The sequence below is a fragment of the Trachemys scripta genome, chromosome 4 (genome assembly GCF_013100865.1).
Source record: "Trachemys scripta elegans isolate TJP31775 chromosome 4, CAS_Tse_1.0, whole genome shotgun sequence".
In the NCBI taxonomy this organism is placed as follows: Eukaryota; Metazoa; Chordata; order Testudines; family Emydidae; genus Trachemys; species Trachemys scripta.
This window is the reverse complement of record NC_048301.1, coordinates 7,757,003-7,778,874: the sequence shown is the minus strand read 5'-3', so window position 1 is coordinate 7,778,874 and position 21,872 is coordinate 7,757,003. Positions and strand designations below refer to the sequence as shown.

The 21,872-nt window shown below is 42.9% G+C and overlaps 1 protein-coding gene across 1 annotated transcript; it reads right to left on the bottom strand.

Moving 5' to 3' along the window:
* Positions 1 to 11,494: 11,494 nt before the first annotated feature.
* On the bottom strand, positions 11,495 to 18,871 carry TMX1 (thioredoxin related transmembrane protein 1). The gene is made up of 8 exons (XM_034768452.1): positions 18,647 to 18,871; positions 17,310 to 17,425; positions 16,504 to 16,549; positions 15,778 to 15,906; positions 13,398 to 13,443; positions 13,199 to 13,300; positions 13,018 to 13,087; positions 11,495 to 12,152 (listed from the first exon to the last, which is right to left on the bottom strand). The coding sequence occupies exons 1-8, from the start codon at positions 18,808 to 18,810 to the stop codon at positions 11,974 to 11,976; spliced, it is 852 nt and encodes a 283-aa protein (XP_034624343.1). The 5' UTR covers positions 18,811 to 18,871; the 3' UTR covers positions 11,495 to 11,973.
* Between the last annotated feature and the right edge of the window lie 3,001 nt (positions 18,872 to 21,872).

Sequence of the window (21,872 nt, the reverse complement as noted above, 5' to 3'; positions counted from 1 at the left end):
TAAGCTTGATGGCTGAAGTATTTTCATAACATGTTCTATAAACATATATCCATAAATACACACATATACATAGAAGTCCAGTTTCTGCACTATTTTTCAATGCTCTTCCCAATGAACTGATGTCACTGTCATTGTGGAAAGCTCCAAAGCTATCTGAAGTGCAAATCATAGAATTTAAAGAAGGAAAATACCTGCTCTGCTATCTAACCTGTCCCCTGCCGGGGCAAAGTCATTTCCTATGGAATAACCTTACTTTCTCCAGTCCAATTTTAAATATTTCCTGGGATAGACAGTCCACCACTTCCCTTGCGAGATTATTCCACAGTGTTATAGTTCTCATGTTCAGGAAGTTCTCCCTGATGGTCAACACAAATTTTCCTTTTCTTAATTTCATCAGATCTGGTTATGCTCCGAGTATCCACTTGGAGTAACTCCTCCTCTTCCTTGGGGTTCATGCCCTTCACATCTTTGTAAATTATTATATCCTCCCTTAGAGCAACCAAGATATCAACATTGAGTTCTTTCAAACCTTTAAGTCAATCCTTCCAGTTCCTTAATTATGAAGGTTATTTTCTCAGAGCTTCCTTCCCATCAGAAAGAACAGGAGTACTTGTGGCACCTTAGAGACTAACAAATTTATTAGAGCATAAGCTTTTGTGGACTACAGCCCACTTCTTTGGATGCATATATGCATATATGTAGTCCACGAAAGCTTATGCTCTAATAAATTTGTTAGTCTCTAAGGTGCCACAAGTACTCCTGTTCTTTTTGCGGATACAGACTAACACGGCTGCTACTCTGAAACTTCCCATCAGAGTAACCCAGAACGGAACAGTCTTCAGGTAGTATTAACGCTTGCTCTTCATGATCAGTTACTTCTTTCGTTTGCTTCTCTTGCTGGTTTTTCAACATTTCTCCATTAGTTTCTAAATGTTACAGCAGCATGTTGTGAGATTTGCACCAAGGTATTGTGTTGTGTTGTTGTTGTAAGTGGAGCTGATCTCAGCTTGGAGTAGCCAGTTCTAAAACCAGTGTTAGGGGCACTGGGTCTTAGCCAATTAGTTAATTATAACATGCACATAACAAAAGCAAACAATAATGCCCTTGAGCTAAAATTACACCGCACAATCATAAGAATACTACTCAGGTACATTGGAGAAACACCACCAGTATATTTTCAAGTATAATTCTGCATCAAATAACCACATCCTGACCTGTGATTCTATCAATACAGAAACAACAAGGAGTCTGGTGGCACCTTAAAGACAAACAGATTTATTTGGGCATAAGCTTTCATGTGTAAAACACCACTTCTTCTGTTTTACCCACAAAAGCTTATGCCCAGATAAATCTGTTAGTCTTTAAGGTGCCACCAGACTCCTTGTTGGTTTTGTGGATACAGACTAACACGGCTACCCCCAATACTATCAGTACAGAATAACATTGCACTAGAATCGTGGGTTATGTGCTTCTGGATCTTAAAGGTACACTGAAAATGTGGGGACTGAGATTTTCAAAAGTGACTAGTGGTTTTGGGTTGGGTGTCCAGCCTAAGAAATGGTAAAAGGACATACCCAGTATTTCCTGAAAATCAGGCCCCTTTAAGATGTCCCAAATTGGGAACACCCCCCCCCCCGAAACTGAGGCACCCAACAATCACAAGTTCCTTTGGCCATAATCTATTTTACCTTTATACACCAAACCATTTTAAAAAAAAGACACCAATAAAATGTAACTATAATATATGCTGTAAATAAATTGTTCACCGGGAACAAGAGATATTTGCTCTCTGCCTGAATAAATGTTTCTTCCAAAGATTTTCCTTCTGCTGCTCATACATTGCCGTAGCACGTTCACCTGCACTGGGTCTTCCAGCGAACTCCCAATCAATGCTCCCCACCACTGTTTATTCAAACTCCCCTAACCTAACCCCAGGGGATCACATCATCTGTATTATTTACATTTCCACACCTGGATCAGCAGGGTATATCACAGACATCGGTGGGCTCACCCCAAAACTCTTTTGTGGCCACCCGATGCAGACCTGAAGGTAACTCTTAACTCAAGCTGTTAAGCAAATGGTCCAGCATAAAACCACATGGCATTTCTATTCCAAAACGTTTCCAAGTGGAAAAGAACACAGCTACATGCACTGGGAAAAGAAAAGGGAAATGTTTTACTCTTGTTTGTCTGACAGATCAGCTCTGCAGTGTAGAAAACAACTGGAAAATTTATGATGAGGGCCAAAAGGAAAAGTTTTGCATCTACATGTAGGAATCAAAGGACTGAAGCAGATTCCATACGCAAGAGTCCACACTAACAGTTTGTACAGAATCACAGCTGAATACATCAGTAGTCAGGAAATGGTTCACTGGAGAACCATTTGCTGTCCCCAACAGTAACACCACCCCTACTAGGAAGCCAAACAGATAAGGTAGCTCTCAAACAAGCAACTCACATAACTGCAATCACATCTATTCTGCTTCCCTGTCTAATTTACTTCCCCGACATAATTCCCGTCTTAGTTTCTTGTTTTTTGAGGATTGATGAAAATGCTGTTCAGAGACAGACCACAAGCTCTTGGCTCCTCAGAGAAGTCAGCTGGAAATGATTTATGGCAGCAGTGTTAATAGCAGGTCTTCAGTGCAGCTGCCCCAAAACAAACCCAACGCGATGACGTTAATCGGGTAAAAACTCTCTCCCGCATGTAGCTGTGGCGACCACAGCAATCCCACTGCACGTGAAGGGTAAATAACTCCATGCCTAGCCCAGAAGACAACGTCTACATTTGCAGACACAGCATTTAAATTTGCCTGTGGCTAAAATTACAGGGCTATAGGATGCCACTTGCAGAAGGGATGGCGTACTCGTGTATCTCCTCCCTTCATTTGCCTATATCTCAAGTATTTCTATGGCATCAGTCTCTATAGTATCCAAGCACCCATTTACTTACAATCCCCCCCAAACAAGATGCAAAATTATACAGGAGCATAGAGAGGAATTATAATACATGGCAGGATCAAGGGGCTTTGAGGCCTCTGCTGAGTGTGACATGTATAAGAGCCCCCAAAATATCACATTGTTAGATCTTGAAGAAGCAGAAGCCAAGTATTGCCGCTAACTACCAACACAATTATAACTGTGGAATAATGATTTACTAAGGAAAATGATTCATTCTGCATTTTTTAAATCTTCCTGATTTAGAAGTCATATTCTATCTTTCAAAATGAAGCTTCCAAAAAAAAAAAAAAAAAAAAACCCAACCCCACTAAAAGATGTAATCAGTTTATTTTCCCCAAATGCTCAAAAATATTTTAGAAACTGGCATCGTTTTAAGGGTGGACCTTACGATCATGTATGATTCACATGCACGGAATTCTAAGCGGCTGTGAGCAGTGTGAAACAAGGCACCAGATGGGGACACCAAGTAGAGAACTCCAGACCCCTAATGCTCCATGAAGGAGTCCAAGGAGTCAGCGAACTGTGCCCAGAGGATCTTGGCCTGGATGCATGAAGTGGCCAGTGAATGGAAAAAGGCCCCACAGTCACAGAGAACCCCCCCATCCAGCTTCCTCCTCCTGCACTGATGGATGGCCAGAGCTTGGAAGAGCCTGACAAGGAGGTTTCGCGCCTTTGTGGAGCCGCAGATGGGGCATGTAGACAGGAACAGTTGTGGGGGAAAGCATGGCCAGAACCTCACTCGGCCTGGAGGAGCTGAAAGAGGAGCTGCAACGTGGCACTCTGCAGGTAGGCCAGGATCTCCCTCTCACCACAGCAGAGATTTCCGTGAACAGTGCCTGCCACACACCCATGCTAACAGCCCTGTGCAAGAGCCACCAGCTGATAACCACAGCAGGCCACAGGACCAGAGCTGCATGAAGGCTCACCCTTGCTAGATGGAAAGATGTCCTGCCATTTAGTATCAGGGCGGGACATGAGAGCAAGGAAGTGCACGCCGTAGAGAGCAGACACATAGAGATGTTCCTGGGGTGTGACTCTGAAGCAGGCCAGCTGGATAGCATTCAGCCTGGCTGGGCGATATGCTGGGGGCAGCCAGCAAGGTGGTTGTGAGGTAGGAGCCTGATGTGGAGTTCTGAAGGTCAGTGGCTACGGGAAGGTGGAGAACACCCGTTTCACAGGACCTGCTCAAGGCACAGAAGAGAGGCTGCCCAGCCTCTATCTCCTAGAGCGCACAGCAGGGGACACGAAGTGTGTGCACCCCATGGTTGACCCCGTATTACCGGCCATAGTCCAAAGGTCTCTTATCCTGGTGATATCAGCCTGGGCCAGCCTCCAACACACCAAGGACACCCCCAGCACCTGCACAGGAAGACAGAGATTATGCAGCAAGGAGGTCCTCCCCCTTGGCGTGGATCCCCTGCCATGGACATGGTTGTGTTGGTTCACATGCACAGGAGTGATGGTTCTGGCGACTGAAGACATATTTATTCATAGAGCAGGCAGAGTCCCCATGCAGGTTCCCCCTCAGCCCTGACTTGGAAGGACCATGCATAGAGGCAAAAAGGTCCATCCGTCTTTAGACATTTTCAATCCATGGTTGCTTAGAGACACTACCAACAAAAGGGCTAACCCAAGGGAGCGGGTGTGGCTAAAGGCCTGTGGCTCAGTCTAGCTTGACAAATGACCAAGTGGCACGATGCTCAGATACAGGAGAGGCTGGCAAATGAAAGCGATTCTCCACAGCCACATTCTGGTTGGGCCTTGCTGAGGTCACGCCTGGTCACAAACTCACAGCAAGGCTCTCATTGACTCAACAGGAGCCTGACCCAAAGCCCATTGAAGTCACCGGAGACACCTTCTCTCTTCATCTTTTGTCTCTCTGCTGGACCATTTCAATCGTCACAGAATCAGCTGCTAAACCTGCAAACCCCTTTTCCGCAACCTCCCGGGGCCAGGTGCCTCTTTCTAGCAGGCAGCTGCTGTCCTTCAAATAGTCACCCTTACTAACAAACAAATTGAGCACCCTGAACCTCTAGCTCCAAATTCAAGGTGTCATTAAACCTGCCCCATGTCTGCAACAACCACTGACCTACTTACGGTTCCCTGTCAAAGGGATACTACAGCTTCCCCAGGCAGTCCAGCCAGCCCCATCCTCAACCACACTAGGGACCCTTCTATGTCACCGTTCCAGCAAAGCACTTAAGCAGCTGACTAATCCCATTCAAGTCAAGCACATGCTTGAAATTAAGTATATGCTTAAATCCTTTGCTGAATCAGGGAATAAATGCGTTTCCCTCCCCCACAATAGGCCCAGATGCCCATTAAACAGCAGATGGTGGCCCTCTGGCCATGTTGAACTCTCATAAAAACAGACACTCCCCGCCTTAGGAATAAAAAGTAAGTATTATGCCAGAAACTGCCGCTGAAAGGGAAGACAAGAACATAAATTTCAAGGAGGGAGAAAGACCTAAGACATACAAGGAACTTTAAAAGACAAAAAAAAAGGTAGGGAAAAATAATTGTATACAAAAGAGGCAAGAAAAAGGAAGCTATAATTTTGTTCTCTACTTATGTCTGCTGTCCTTAACAGACTATTTTTTTGAATAGGGGAGGACTACCTATCCTTGACCCCCGAAATACTGCTCTTTTAAAAGAAGTTTAAAAACACCAAGATGTAAAATGAAGGAGCTAATAAGGAACAAACCACACCAGAAGGTGTGCACAAGGCTCTTTCTGGAGTACATAAACGCCACCTGCTGGGGGATATACATTTGTGGCTTATTGCTATATTTATCACCCCATCTATGGAGGTTATTAAAAGCTGTGTTTCACATGCTCTTTTCCTGGTACTAATCCTCAAAGGTGAATAATTTATGCATTTGACTTTTTTCTTGTCAACAAAAATACCTGAAGGTCGTGTCTAAACTGGGGAAATAGTCCCAAAGATTCAAATCCCTTTGAAAACTGGCTGGAGCCACAGTGGAGACAAGCAACCAGAAGCTGCTTTTTAGAGGGTTAGGTGGTTCTTAGCACTGGCACCTTGTCTACGTGGCAGCTCTGAACAAGTCCGAATTAGGGAAAGCTACAGTAGAGGCAAGAGGCAAATCTTCATTTTTGGAATATTTACTCAATTTAGGCAGACTGAAGAAAAGTATTGGCCTGTTTCATACTTTCAGCATCGGTCACTCTCCATTTAACTGCAGAACAGCGTTGCTGAATGTCTGTGCAAAGAGCTGTGCTTCAAGGTGATATATGGTGAAACTGTAATTGCACTTAGAAAGCTTCCTGTTATCTAAGGCCCACACTAACTGCGGCTTCTCCGTGGGGACGTTAAAATCAAAACGGTTTCAGAGTAGCAGCCGTGTTAGTCTGTATCCGCAAAAAGAAGAACAGGAGTACTTGTGGCACCTTAGAGACTAACAAATGTATTAGAGCATAAGCTTTTGTGGACTACAGCCCATCCGAAGAAGTGGGCTGTAGTTCAGGAAAGCTTATGCTCTAATACATTTGTTAGTCTCTAAGGTGCCACAAGTACTCCTGTTCTTTTTGCAAAATCAAAACGAACAGTATTTACCGGTCCACTTTTTAGTGACAGGTCATTTCTTCTTTCTTGTTAAGAGTTGCACGAACCTGTCATTTGTGTTCGACCAATGGAACTAACCAACCCCACCTTCCACCCAGGAAAGGAGCAGGCTAAGCTAGAATACCCTCCTACTTTGCACAAAGTTTTAAAACGGGGAAGTTAACTGAAAACCAGTTTGTCAGCACGGGAAAGTCAGGACAGCAGCTTACATCCAGTCCAGCCTCACCTATTTTACCAAATAAGGCAGGACTTATGGCACATGCCATTGGGACATGCAACAGGTGCCAGTGAAAAGTGTTTGACTCCCAGCCTGTATTTCCTACGGTCTCTCTAGAGTCAGTATCTCCAGCCACACCCACCCATTGGGGTGCACATGACTCTGCCTGAAAATATTCTAAAAGAATCCCATCTCTAAGGCAGTTCGCTGCACTAGGACTTACTAACAACTAAATGTTTGCAATAGCTGGCCTGTAGACAATCACTAAGACGATTCCTAAAAATTCCTTTGGTTGTGGAAGTTTCAGTGTCTAATAGCTTAGGCCCCAGTAGAAAAGTCAGAGAGTCAAACCAGGCCAAACTTCAAGCTTTCCAGCTGTTGAGTCCAACCTGCCTTTCTATACTGAGATCTATACTCATTCCTATACACTCATTATGTAAGCCCTTTCCCATGCACCCTGGGAGGTATCTAGCTACTGCTAAATAATCAGGTCATGTTATATAAGTAGGGCTCCATATCAGTCATGGAGGTTGCCGAACTCATAGATTCCGTGACCTTCTGCAACCTCTGACACTTCTGCAGTGACCAATGGGGCTGACCTTAGGGCTATCCAAGCAGCTGGCCCCAGAGCCAGCCACAGCGGGGCTGCTGGAGCAGCCCCGAAGCCAGCCACACGGGCCGCTGCTCAGGTGGCCCTGGGGAATCGCCGGAGCAGCGGTGAAAGGAGCGGCCTGAGCTGGTGCTGCTGGCCCCTAGAGCCCCCCTCAGATCAGCACCCCTCTCCCCCAGTTAAGATTTAGTCAAGGGTACTTTTAATATAAGTCATGGATAGGTTACAGGCCATTAGTTTTTGTTTATTGCCCGTGACCTGTACTAAAAATATCCCTGACCAGATGGTAGCCTTAACAATAGATATGCCCTTGTGGATTTTAAAAAGCCACAAGATATTCACTGCCACTTTAGTTTAAAATGTCATTCAACATTTTTCCTTTAAAAAGACAGACACAGTCAGAACTATTTTATTAATTGTATTGTTACAATGTAAGTGTTATTTTGCATTGACAATGGCTGCTTAGCCTTGCTTTGACACTGGAAAATGGAGCTAACCCAAAATGTGTGTTCAAAATTCACTAAGAAAACAGGAATCAATCCCCAATAGAATGAAAAGGGTAGTCTGGCTTTTATAAAATCGATATTCAAACATTATGAACACAAACAGATATAAAGGACAGGTTCTTGTTCACATACCTTTGTTACATTGCAAGCTGAGGCTAGTAAGCCTCGATAAACAACCTTGGGAATGCAGTAATTCGGTACAGATGAAAGGAAGAAATGTTCGCAGAACAAACCATTGCATTGTGAAAGTATGACCGTAAGATTTACAAAGGTGAGCAAAAGTACATGAGGCTGGCCTATGATCTCTAAACACAGCATTTGCACAAACAACAATAAGCACACATGCAAGCTCTGCGACACTAAATCAGGATTCACACAACTCAGAATAAATTACTCTTATGTCTAAGAGGCAATTTTTGAACTAGTTCAATCATTTGCCTGTAGAGCAGGAATGTGTTCGGAAAGGTGGAAAAAAATCAAAGACAAGTTACGCAAGTGTTACCCTGTCAAGAGAAACACTAGAGTGTGGTCACTTTAACAAGAAAACACACTGCTTTTCTTCACTTAAAAGCAGTAACTTGGCAAAAAAAGATCAAGAATATATTTTATATATCATACAAATTTAGTTGTTTAAAACTAACATCTGCATCTGTAAGCAGCAGCTACATTTAGACATACAGAAGGCTATGTTGAACTGTATTTCAAATCTAGAATAAGCACTTTTCCATATTGAGAACATGCAGCTCTATCCGCCTCCTTTGCCTTCTCTCAAATCTTCTCCAAAATTAAGTGCAAGTTTCACTGCTGAATGAAGTGTATCACTTATCAAATAAAGTGCTGCTTCTTTCTAGTACATCATACATTATTGCTTTATTTTACTGATAACAGACAGTGATCTAGACTCTATAGCATTTAAGGCAATTCCCACAAAAACATCCTAAGTGTATTATATGGGATATATACTTCATTTCACACACACCACTAATTTTGATATTTTAAAATGTAGGAACAGATTCATCTAAAAAGTTGACCAAAACAGATTGATTTACATTGTTGTAGTTACACTTTTACTAAGGTAACAGCACAAGTGCCAACACAGAATGGAAAATATTTTTGCTTAGGATAAATCAAACCAACAGCACCAAAGATAAACAAAAAAGACTAATAGGAAGTACTAGGACACGTTTTATAGCTGATCATTTTCTTGTGAGAATTTCCCTGGAGGATTTGTTTGACAGCAGAATATATCTGGTGAGTTGACTCATGTTTTCCCATCACAGTATGCAGGTTGATTAAAGATCTGACTAACTGACACACAAATGCATATTTTGTGTTATTTATTGCCAAGAAATCTTCTCAAGACATGACTTAGACACTTAAGCTGTCCCTCCCTTATGACTTTCAATGTATTAAATCAACAGCAATATTTGCAAATGTTGAGCAAGTTTGTTTTGATGTAACTACTCCACATCCCTTGGACATTCATTAATAGATACTTGTTCTCTGTTGGTCTCTGCTAGAAGTAATTAGTAATATTGTTAAAACATTTCTGGCTTCAAAGTGCCAATTTGCAGTGAAAAATTAAAAATGGCATCAGTATTTCCATTAGTGGAGCCTCTCAGTGGTTCCAGACCAAATTTACTGTTTGCAAATGACAAAGATGTTTAATCTGCTAGCACCGCAAATTCACTAAGCTGAGGACCAGCAAGAACGGAGTCACATTTGTTTGAAAATGCTGCACCTACTAAATACAGCAATCTTTCACTTGCAAACACCACTTCAGAAGTTAGCAACAGAAATCTTCATTTTCTTTGGCTCGCTAATACACAATTCCAGTATTAACACACATATAGATATACATATATATAGAGATAGACATAAAAACAGAAAAACCCTTAGAAGGATAAGGAGATATATTAATTTCAGGGCATAGCATTTAAAATGGCACTCTAAGAAACTGGACTTTTTGTAAATTAGTCAATTTTTAAAAAATGTCAGGGTGACACATGTTCCTTGAAGTATACAGTAGGCACACAACCATGCTCATAAGAAGATGCGGTTGAATCATGACAGCTTTAGTTCCATACAGCAGGATGAACTGATGGAACTGGCACTTAGGCAGAAAACGCTATTTGTAAACTAAGCCAGTTTGAGCTGGAGTCATTGAGACAGACAGGGAATTGCCAGATGCCATTTGAAATCAGTTTTCAGAGTAGAAGAATTACACGTTTAATTGAGAAGCTCAGAACTTGTGTATCTCCTCTGGGGCATTTAAGAGCCTTCTACTCCTGTTAAAAAGAGGCAATGCAACTGACAAGAGATTTCTGTGTAATGCGAGAGAGGGATTTCGTATTAGCTTCACAATGCACATGAGGGACCTTCATTTTGCGGTTGAATAATTATAGGTACTGGCCTTTGCTGTTCTCAGCTTTGACTACAGTAGGGTGACTATGAGGTCAGAAGACACTGTAGTCAAGATTACTCGTTTCAACAGATTGATATGGAGCATCACTGTCTTAACTGAAAGCCACAAAAGCTTTAAATAGTCACAGAAAATGCTTAGGACTATTTCTAAGAGTTTGTTTTATAGCATATTATCTTTTAGGTTTTATTAAAGGTTCTGTTTCCATGAGATATCACTAAAGAAACAAACAGTTCCTTAAACTAATATGAAGCACGCAAACTCTTTACTGGATCAGAGCACAGGGAATGGAGTGTGCATACTACCATGGAAAAGAGATCATTGCTGACCATTCCTATGGAAATCATTTCTTTAACTCCTGAGAACCAGCTTTCCATTTGTTTTAATAAGAAGTTTAGACTTATCCGTGCTGTAATGCAGCAGAAGTGAAAATAAATACAGTAGCTTCATTATAGTGGCCCTGGAAGGCAAGCAACCACAAGGCCTGTGGTATTTGAAAAGAAAACTTGTGCCTCTAGGCCGGGACACAGTGCTGAATGTCCTCTGCACAATAAAAACAGCAGAAAATGAGATGCTCTGAACACAAAACTCTGGAAATGTCTCAACTTAGGACTTGGCAAGAGTAACTATTTTAATCGAGGTTTTTCACACCAAATGTTTAACAGGAGAGAGTGTGCTATTTCTGTTTGAGCATGGAAGATCAGGCAGCCTGCTTTCTTCAACTATAACAAATGCTTGTATACTTTAGTTATCTAGGATACATTCAAATAAAAAAAATGAAGCATTTTTTTATTTGATTGTAAGAGTAGAAAAATACCTTTCCACTCAAGAGTTCAGAAGGAGAAAAGCCACCAAGAAATTAAATTTCTTCAAATCATATTTTTAAGTCGTATTTGTAGTTTTTCCTCCAGCCTGGGATATACAAGATTTACCTACTGCACAGAGGATGAAAATTGGTTAAAAAGAGAGGGGAAAAAAGTAATATGGTCCACATTAGAAGGGAAGACTCAAGTTTCATAACAGGGCAATGCTGAATATCAGGCCAATGCATGATTGGCATTAACAAGCCACTCTTCAGTTTTTAAGACTCCAATGTCCCATATTAGTCTCATCGCCTTATTTTTTTACTAGAGGATACCCTTAGTTTGCATTATTGGTGTAAAGAAATTTTTTTGCAGATATATGTACGACTCAATGTCATACCTAACAGAACAGTGAACATTTTTACCACAAAAACTGGGCTAAGGTCCCATAACTTGAGGAATTTTTTCCAGCATTTCTTCAGAGTGAAACTGGAAAGATTTACAATGAGAAATCTTTTCAGATCCTCTAGCAGACAAACAGGTTAGTGCATTTGCCTTGCTAATATTTTCTAATACTACAAATACACCAGTTTTGCATTTTGTACAACTTAACCACAGAATGAGTCATTCAGAAAGCCATACAAATTATTTCTTAGCACCAATCCACACACTTATGGTATTGGGTTTCGCCATTTGCAATATCAAGTTTCAGCTTTGAATACCTGATGCCACAGAGACTTTTTTAAAAGGTAGCTTTCTCTGAAAGTGATGAGCGAACACTACAGTGATACGAGTTCCACCTCTCTTCAAGCAGAAGGTTCTGGTACATTCCACCCTTTTTGTTTCTCAAGAAACCCTCAAGTACATGGAACTATGATTTATCTGTGGCAGCAGCAAGGTTCACAGGACGCTGTCTTACAGCATTTGTTGAAGAGTTTCTGTCTGCTAACTCTTTATCCTCTGCTTCATCATCTGAAAGATCCTCCTCATCTGCTTCTTGTTCTTCATCCAGTTTTTTCAAGAGCCGGGCTGATTCTGGTGCTAATTTTTCTTAAAAAGAAAACAAAGTACTTTCATCTCAAGACCTATTTGTTTGCGCAACACCAAACAGGTCTGTCTAGGAATTCCCATACACATGAACATTAACTGCAGTGGTTTAGACATAGCAATTATATTAACCACAAACCAGCAGAAGTCGGGAATTCCGATATTAAATGTAAAATGCCTAAAGAGATTCATTGCCACCAAAGGAATTATGTCACTTGTGTTCCTGGATTACTGAGTAAATATAACCGGGCATAAGACTCCCTCAGGTTTGGGACAGGGAACCTAAAAGCACCAGTTAGAGGTACACGGGGCTGAGCCTTCTCCTCACATGTCTTTATAACACTGATTAACCAATCCCCATTAGTACCACACCTCATTTTAATAGCTCCCAGTGAAGCATCTTACACTGAACTGTTGGATTATGTAAACAGATGTAAACCCCTCCACCTTTTAAGGTGAGGCATGTCTTCTTTTGTCCTCAATCTGACTACCAGTTCTAAACTGGAATTGAACTGAAGCGTGTTGAAGCCCAAACTTTTAATTAATTTAATTATTAAATAATTGAGAGGGTGAGGGAGGAAATATCCTCCAAATATCTAAATGTTCCAAAAGCTACTTTCACCATCTGAAGTCTATGGTAAACAATATCCTCTCCTAACCCCAGTCATGATCCTATTATGAAGCCTAGACACTAGATAATCACAGTTAAAGTGCAACATCACTGACCAGCAAAAAGCCAACGTTTTAGTGAACGTTTCATGGCCAGCAATCATAAGCCTCATATTATATACCTGTTTTATCAAACGAGGATTTACTCACTGGCTTCCTCGAACAAAATGAAACCCTTAGAAACATATAACATGCTTACTTTGATAGTGGTGCTGCTGCGGTCTGTGCCTTTTGGATGGACAGAGACAGTCTGCTAAAAATACCATGATCTGAAAAGAAAAAGTTTTCATTCAATAATTCTGAACTTCTACATTGCATTAATCTACCATGCTGTATAAAAAACAGCTTTTGTTTCTCATAACTGAAATTTTTTCACTTACAAGTCCAAGTATCAGTCCTGAAAACAGAGTTGCCAATGCAAAAATAGCATATGATCCCCAAACTGGCATACCAACATTTTCTGTAAAATAGTTGTGGCAATTCTAAAAAGAAAGACAGACATTAGTCATTTCAAGAATGGCAAAATACCAAGTTTTTCTTTATTCAAATTAAACAAAAAATCAGACTTGCAACACATACCCTGATCCACATGGACAACTGAAACAAAGCAGACATACTGCTCATCCTGAAATAAATCAGAAGAGAGTGAAACTGGAGACTGCAATTTTTTTTTTTTTTAAGGCAAATCAGAAGCACACAGATCTATGAATCTCCCATTCTGATTGCTATTCATCAGACCTACACTGAGAAACGTTAGTTTTGCAATCATCCCAAAATATTAGGCTGCTTTCCAACCACTTCTCCTTTGCCCTTTACTCTGAAATAGTTAGAGCTCTGTGCAGATACAAAATATGTATCCGCAGCTGATCCGTGATCCGCAAATATGCCCAGCAGATATCCGCATCCGTGGATATGATGCCGATATCCGCAGATTTGCAGGGCTTCAGATATAAAATTTGGATCCACTTCCATCCTCAAGCTGCAAAAATCCACATCTGCGAATGCAGATATCAACCGGATATCTGCAGATTTGCAGGGTTCTAGAAATCGTCTCCCTCTCAGGAGATGGGCATTATTTGGTACCTGGGTTTATTTCTTCTGCAAGCTTCTGAAGGACATTTACAGATTCCACACACCACATAGAACTTGCACCTGCTGGCCTATGCATTTTAACTCTTTATTTGTTAATGCACTAGACTTTGTTCCTCAGGGCAAACATAGCCTATACAGTACCAATTATGTTTGTATTCAAGTAACTAATACGATCCAAAAAGCATCATAATGTGACATTGAGACTGCAGAGTTACAATAAAAGTCAGGGTATATAAAAGCAATGGTTCCTATAGCAACGCTAGCTTGGCCACAATGCACATATAGAAATATAAAATATTGCATATAAGTATCAGAGTTATTGCTGTAGGAATTCTAGGTTTTTGCATTTCCTGATCTTTCATTGTTACCATGCTATCTTTGCACTGCCGTAAGTAGTATTCAATTCAGCCCCAGCGTGTGGTTTTCATTTGTGTTTTGTTTTTTAGGAAAAGCAAAGCTAAAAGGTGACATGTTGAAAATTTAAGCCACTTTCAGTACTTAAGTGTGCATTTATGAAAAGAGACATGCACAGTGACTAAGGCACAAACATTAAAGATATCGATTGTACACTTGCAGTAGTCATTTTTCTGTTGACCTTAATTTAATTAGTAGCCTGTGTGTGTCATACTTGGTTGTGGACCAATTCTTTCATTAAGATTAGTTGCACACCAAGTTTCCAAAGCTCAGGTATCTTGACTTCTGAACAAAGTGATAGCTTTTAAATGGGAGAAGTATTCTTACACCTTCGTAAAACAGATGTCACAATTTTCCTTGACCTTTCAAAAACAAACACCGCCCCTCCACCCACCAGAGGCCAAAGATTTCAGGCCTAAAGGGGACTGCCCAGAAACACTGAGCAGGACTGCAACTGAACCTGACATTATTCTAATTGCAGAAAGGCTATAATATGAACACAGTATTTGTATTTTTGTACAGAAGAGCGCAAATATCATTGTTTAGACTGTGTCACGACTGTCGAACTAGTACAGCGTATAAGAATATGGGATCATCCAAGTCAGATTACAGAACCTTGATTCTGGAATGTCATTTTGCTATGCAATTCCCCATCTACTACCCCATCCCTCCCCCAAAATAACAATATACCTCCAGCATTTACAACATAGGAGCATTGCAGTAATTAAAAGCAAGCAATCTTCTGAGTTGCTCTTCAAAATCACTGGACAGCTAGATAGCATTTCAAACAGCACAATCCTTGAGAGACTCGGTGACATCACTCTCCCACTGTTCCCTGCCTGCACTCATCACAGGTTGCATCTGATTTGTCTCCACGTGTTCTTTACACTGCCAGCGCTCTAGCACAATGATATACTCTTTCCAAATTTTTAGCTGCTCCACTCAAGCGTGCAGAACAAGTACATTAGCCTATGAAAAAAATCTACAAAGTGCAACAAAAATACAGTGTCAGATTCTCAACTCTGCAAAGATTATCCTCACCAACATAATGGACCCTGAGACAGCCTCATTCGAATAGGGGACAGAAAGTTACATTTACCCCTCTAAGGCAGTGGTTCCCAAACTTGGTTCGCGGCTTGTTCAGGGTAAGCCCCGGTGGGCCACGACACACACTGTTTACCTGAGTGTCCGCAGATACAGCCATTCGCCGCTCCAGTGGCCGCGGTTCACTGGGAGCTGCCATACCGGCGGACGCTCAGCTAAACAAAGTTTCTAGTGGCCCACCAGGGGCCTACCGTGAACAAGTCGCGAACCAAGTTTGGGAACCACTGCTCTAAGGTGAACCAAGCAGTGCTATGGTGCACCAAATAATTTGTTTCACAGAATCCTCGAATGTGCATGTGTCTGGTAGCGAAAATAATATAGTATGATTTTATCAGTATCTGATACTTACAGGACAGAGCAAGGACCAAACCAAGAAGAAACTGGTTCAACAGACTTCCATTCTTGGTCACTGATGAAACTTATGAAGTCGTTTTTAGTTCTTTGGCCCTGGTACCTCCTAAACTCTCCATCTTTACAACTATTCAAAGAGTAAAAAGTTAGACGAGTACCTTAGGATGCCTGATATAGTACAATTATCATGTAGCTGTGTAGTACAATCTAGTCATATACCATTCATTTCTGTTCAATGGCATTTTTCTTCTGTATTCTGTATAATCATTCCTTTTATCCTACTTTAAAGTCAAGAGTCTTAGAAAAAATTGAAAGCAATTAACATAATTTATCTGGCAGAATATAGGATCTTTGCTAGACTCATATTGTGTTACTACAGAAAGATGACAATCTTGCCAGTGCTTCACCCAATAGCAGCATTAAACCCACCTAATAGACACAAGTTTAAAAAATGGAACCACCCATTACAGAGATAGGTCAAGTTACGGACTAACTGCAAAAGAATCATTGGATGACATTCCGTGGCCCATGTTATGCAGGAGGTCAGGCTAGGCGATTATAAATTTATGATTAATGCTACAAAGAGCTTTGAGACTTCCTCCTCTCCGTCCTAAAAAGCCTATCTCAATAAAGCAAATAATCTACAATCATTTTTCCAAGAAATCCAACATTTAATAAGACGATCACCACATTTCCTCTATTACTGTGGATTTTGAGTACTTACTGATAGATAGTGGGAAGTGCTGTTATGACAAATCGCCCACTCAGACCTGCAGAAGGACACAGTCGTTTTTAAAATGTTAAGAGCATTTTGAACTGGGGGGGGGAGGTGGGGAGAGAGGAAATAAGCAGTGTTGGACAATAAATGAGTTTATCATAGGTATCTTGACAAAAATGTATATCGGTTGCTCCCCTGTAATTCTGATCAAGCACAAACTGACACGCATACACTGGAAAGAGAGCATAGTCTAATAGATATGACACTCAACAAGGAGACAGAAGTCCTGGGTTCTATTCCCAGCTCTGCACTGATCGGCTATGTGACTTTGGGCAAGTTATTTCACCTGTCTGTGCCTGTTTCATCTATTTAGACAGTAAGGTCTTCAGAGCAAAGACTGTTTCTTTCTGTGTGTTGTACAGCAGCTTGTGCAAAGGGAACCCAATCTAGGTTGGGGCTTCCAGGCACAACAATAATTCAAACAGGGTGGAATTTTCAAGGGCACCTAAATGATTTAGGAGCACAAGTACCATTGACTTTCAGTAGTACTTGTGCTTCTAAGCCACTTAGGCATTTCTGAAAATCTCAACCATAAATATAGTTAATGAGCTCTCACTACAATTAAGGATATTGTATTGTTCTGATTGTCTCTATTCATTTCATTTAAAACAAGTACGCTCAACATTTCACTTTAGTACAACAAAAAAACAAAACAAACAAAGCATATGAAGCAACACAGCCTCTGGGTACTGCACAAAGTGTAAACATCTGTATAAAATATGGTTTCTTTTTTCAGATATGTAACAGATTACCTGGCTGTTCTGTGACATCCACTTTTGCAATGTTAATTTCAAGATCTTCCCCCCATTCAGCAAACTTTTCCCATTCAGGCTGCAGGTTCTGACAGGCAGGACACCAGGGAGCATAACTGAAAAATAAAGTCGGTCTCAAAAAACACAGTGGGAGAAAACACAATGCTATTTTATTCAACCATACAGTAATAAGCCAGAATATAAACACTGCACTGCAAGTAATGTGCCTAGTGACTTAATACACACTAACACTCCAGTGCTAAAGAGATATTAACAAATGGGCAGCCACAACCCATTTTAACAGATTAAGCAAATTAAAGATCTGATTACCACAGAGTCAGCTCTCAGCTATCACTATTTCATTTTTAAGCCATGCCTTCAGGCCTCATAAACTTGCCACCTTTACTACCTCTTAAGTAACAGCTCCCTAAGAGAACAATTGTTAGCAAAACTGAGTATGGCAAACTGTGAATGTTACAAGTATCAGAGGGGTAGCCGTGTTAGTCTGAATCTGTAAAAAGCAACAGAGGGTCCTGTGGCACCTTTAAGACTAACAGAAGTATTGGGAGCATAAGCTTTCGTGGGTAAGAACCTCACTTCTTCAGATGCAAGTTTGTGAATGTTACAGTTACTGAAAGAAGTCTGCACAAAGGAGAAACTAGCCTCAGTTTTAAAAGCTGCCCAATCCTGCCTGAGACACTGGCGCAGAATCATAGATGAAAAAAATAATCCCAATTAACAGACCTTGCACCAAGGGAGATTTAGGCTAGACATTCACTAAAAAAAGGCTTCTAAGGGTCAGGACAATTAAGCACTGGAATTGCTTATCTAGGGAGGCTGGGGACAGGTTGGGTAAACACTTGTATCAAGTCTAGATAACGTGTGGCCCTGCCTCAATGCGGGGGCTGGAGGGGATGACCTCGGGAGCTCCCTTCCACCCCACGGGTCCATGAGGCGGTGGTTCACCATTGGGAATCTCAGCACAGCGGGCGGGGCCAGGATCCCAGAGGCAGACTGCACACCGGGCCGGGGGGGGGGGCAGGGCCCCCGGGGCCCCACCCCCACCGCAGCAGCAGGGCGGCCTGAGGGAGGAGGGGCGCCCCCAACACACCCCAGGGCAGGCTGGGAGTATGGGGCGACGCCCTAGTGGTCCCGAGAACACTCGTCCCCCGGGAGGGACTCGCGGATGGGGGGGGAAGGGAAGAGCGCGGGCCGAGGCCCGGACACCACGTCCCCCCGCCCCCCCAGCATGTCCCTGCGGGGCTGGTGGGGGAGGGGAGACACGCTGGGGCGCAGGGGCGGGGGGAGGGGCGGTCCCGTCCCGCGCGCGCACTCACAATTCAATCATCCACTCGCCCTGCAGCAGCTGCCGCCACGTCCCGTCCGTCAGCACCGTCACTTCACTCCGCTTCCCCAGCGCCCCCGGGCCGGCCAGCAGCGCCAGCAGCCCCGCGGCGGGGACCAGCCAGGCCACGGCGCAGCGCCTCACGGAGGCCGCCATCTTAGTTACGCGGCCGGCGCTTACTCGCTTGAGACTTCCGTGTTCTCGCCAGCCCAGCGCGCTTACTGCGCATGTCAAGGAGAGAGCGGAACCCGGCCCGCGCCGCTGGTGGACGGGCTAGTTCTGGCGCATGCGCATTCCCGGATAGCGCCCTGACTAGCCCAGACTGCGCATGCCCGAACCGAGCCGCGCGCGCGCGCGCACACACAGCGCTGGTGGCAGAGCCGACAGAGCGCATGCGCATTTCGGAGTCGCACCGATCAGCCCCCATTGCGCATGTTCGGGCTCTGTGCGGCGAGGCGCGCATGTCAGAGTTTGGAGCGGTGAGGTCATCCATTGCGCATGGTAGAAGTGAGATCTAGATGGGCGGGTCCGGGCTGAGAGAAAAGCCGCTTAAGGCGGGCTTAGAACGTTAGGGAGCCAATAGGGCACCGTGTTCCCGGAGGGCGCGTGTGGGAGCAGCGAGCTCAGAAGGCCTAACTCAAAGGGAGCTCTCGAGCGGGCGGGGCGCCCGTCTGGCCCTGAGGGGAGCAAGTGGATCCAAACTGTGGTACCGCAGGTCTCAGCCTGCCAGAACCGCAGCCCCTGACTGTGCTAGAACTGGCGGGTCTCAGCCTGTGCCAGAACCGCAGCCCCTGACTGTGCTAGAACTGGCGGGTCTCAGCCTGTGCCAGAACCGCAGCCCCTGACTGTGCTAGAACTGGCGGGTCTCAGCCTGTGCTAGAACCAGTGGGGCCCAGGTGATGCTAGAACCGCAGGCCCAAAGGGTGCTGGAACCAGTGGGTCTCAGACTGTCCTAGAACCGCAGCCCCAGGGGATGTTAGAACCGGCAGGTCTCAGATGATGCTAGAATTGGCACATCTCAGACTGTGCTAAAACGGCGGCCCCAGGCGGTGCTAGAACTGGCGGGTCTTAGACGGTGCTAGAACCACTAACCTAGGCTGGTACTAGAACCAAGGTCCCATGCTATCCCACCCTGCTACATCCTCATTTTGGGGTCTTTGTCATTGCTTTATTTCCCACATGAGGGACCTTGGCAGGTGGAGTGGTCTGGCCTGGGTGCAGAATGAATTACTAGAGCTGTCCAGGGAAAATAATAGATCAGGTTTTGTGGCTGTATTGGCACCTACTGTATCATACAGTGTGTGTGTGTGTGTGTGTGTTTTTAAAATAAGTACAAGTTACTAAGAACTTGCTGACTCGGCTTATTTATTACTTCAATGGTCAATGCTTTCAGCACTGCACACATTGTTGCTTTTTATTTTGGTTTTAACTGGATTTTTGTAAACTAATTATTGATAATCCAAGAACATATCCCTGTTCCACATCAGTAATGATATGATATGTCAAGACTTTTCTTTTGTTCTGTTGCCAGCACAGAGTGCCCGAGGCAAAGCAACAGCGGGTTCGTTGCCCGGTGTGCTTCGCGCCAATAAACACACCAGGGGGAGAAGCAAACAAAGTTTATTTGGGATCCCAAAGCGGTGCAAGGAGACTGGCAAGTCTCAAATCAAGCACATTAACAGGAACAGTTTTTCTTCTTTTATACATTTTGCAGCTAAGCCTCACCCCCCCCTTTCCCCTCTAGCCCTCCCTTTCTCCCCCCCCCATTCCTCCCTCTACCCCTCCCGTCCCTGGTAATAGTTAAGTCATTCTTGGCAGCTATAAGCCTAGCTTGTTAGTAACTTCTTTAAACCGTTATCTTGTCCTTTTTCCCTTCAGCCAGAAACATGCAGGTCTCATTATTACTGCTTGAGCAGGGGGTTGCACACAGATAACTGGTTGCTTACATATTCCAATTGCACCTGGCTTTTGAGGTTGATTAGAGTTTAAACATGGAAGGATAGAGTTTGGTTCTTTTGGGCCTAGTGCAGGAAGGCTTCATTGACACTTAGTGGCCTTCCACCCTCCCGAGTTACCTAGGGTGATGCCTAGTGACGTCAACAGTTCTGTTCTTCAGAGCAGCAGTGCTCCTCTTCATAATCTGAGATGCAGTCAAGAATAAGTGGACAAGTAGTAAGCATGTCTCTTATCCTAGTAATGAATCTTATACAATCATGTAAATCTTTTACTTTTTATTAATGATTATTGAACAAGTAGAAACTACTGTACATTAGTTTTAATCTCTATTATCACATAGAGCTTACTTCTAAATATACAAGAAAACAGATAAAAGTTTTTTGGAACCTGAGGACAAGGGGACCTTGAACAAGTCTTACACACTCCAGAATATTCAAGAGACACTGCCAGGGACAAGACGTTTGCTTGGCCTTCAAAATTACAGTAATCTTTTCCATGGGTTTTAGTTCTTGGTTGATTTTGCTGTAAAATCTCCTGTAGACTTAAGAGAATTAAATTGAAGTGGTTGTGAGTGGCCCACATGGTAAACAAACACCTTCTCTGATTGCAGCCTCGTTCTCCATTGCATTAGTCTGCTCTGTTCTTGTGAAACTAAAGTCTGAAGAACTTTGTCTGAAGCAGGATTGATTCTTGGAAATGTTGCTCTACAGCCTGCGTGCAGAAATGTTTTGGGGAAATGTTACGGGCCAGCCAACCTGTCTGTAACCCATAACAACTTAACAGGAGGCATTACAATTGTAATCAAGACAATCCACTTGTATGTGAATTTCATAGAGATGTACTAGCAATCATCAACTCATTCATTTGTAGTAATAGAAATCACCGGCAGATGCTAAGTGTATTTGTCTGTGTTTACCTATATCCTGTTAGAAGTTTAACACTGTAGCCAGATTAGTTTATAGATGCTAATTCCCTTTCACGTCTTGATTTCCTTAATTATGTATGCAACTGTGTCCAGTTAACCTTAAAATCAAAGATGTAAGATATTGCAAGAAACTAATAATATTATCTACATTCTCTTCAGTTTAACTATGTTATAATGGAGGACGGTCTAATTGCTTTATGTGAATGAGTGTAACTAGTTTACCTGTGTATGCATAGGAAACAGAGCTGTAACAAGGAATTTTTGCGCCCGAGGCAAGGGCCGGCTCCAGGTTCTTCGGCAGCAGGTCTCCGAGTCCCTCTCGGAGGGAAGTACCTGC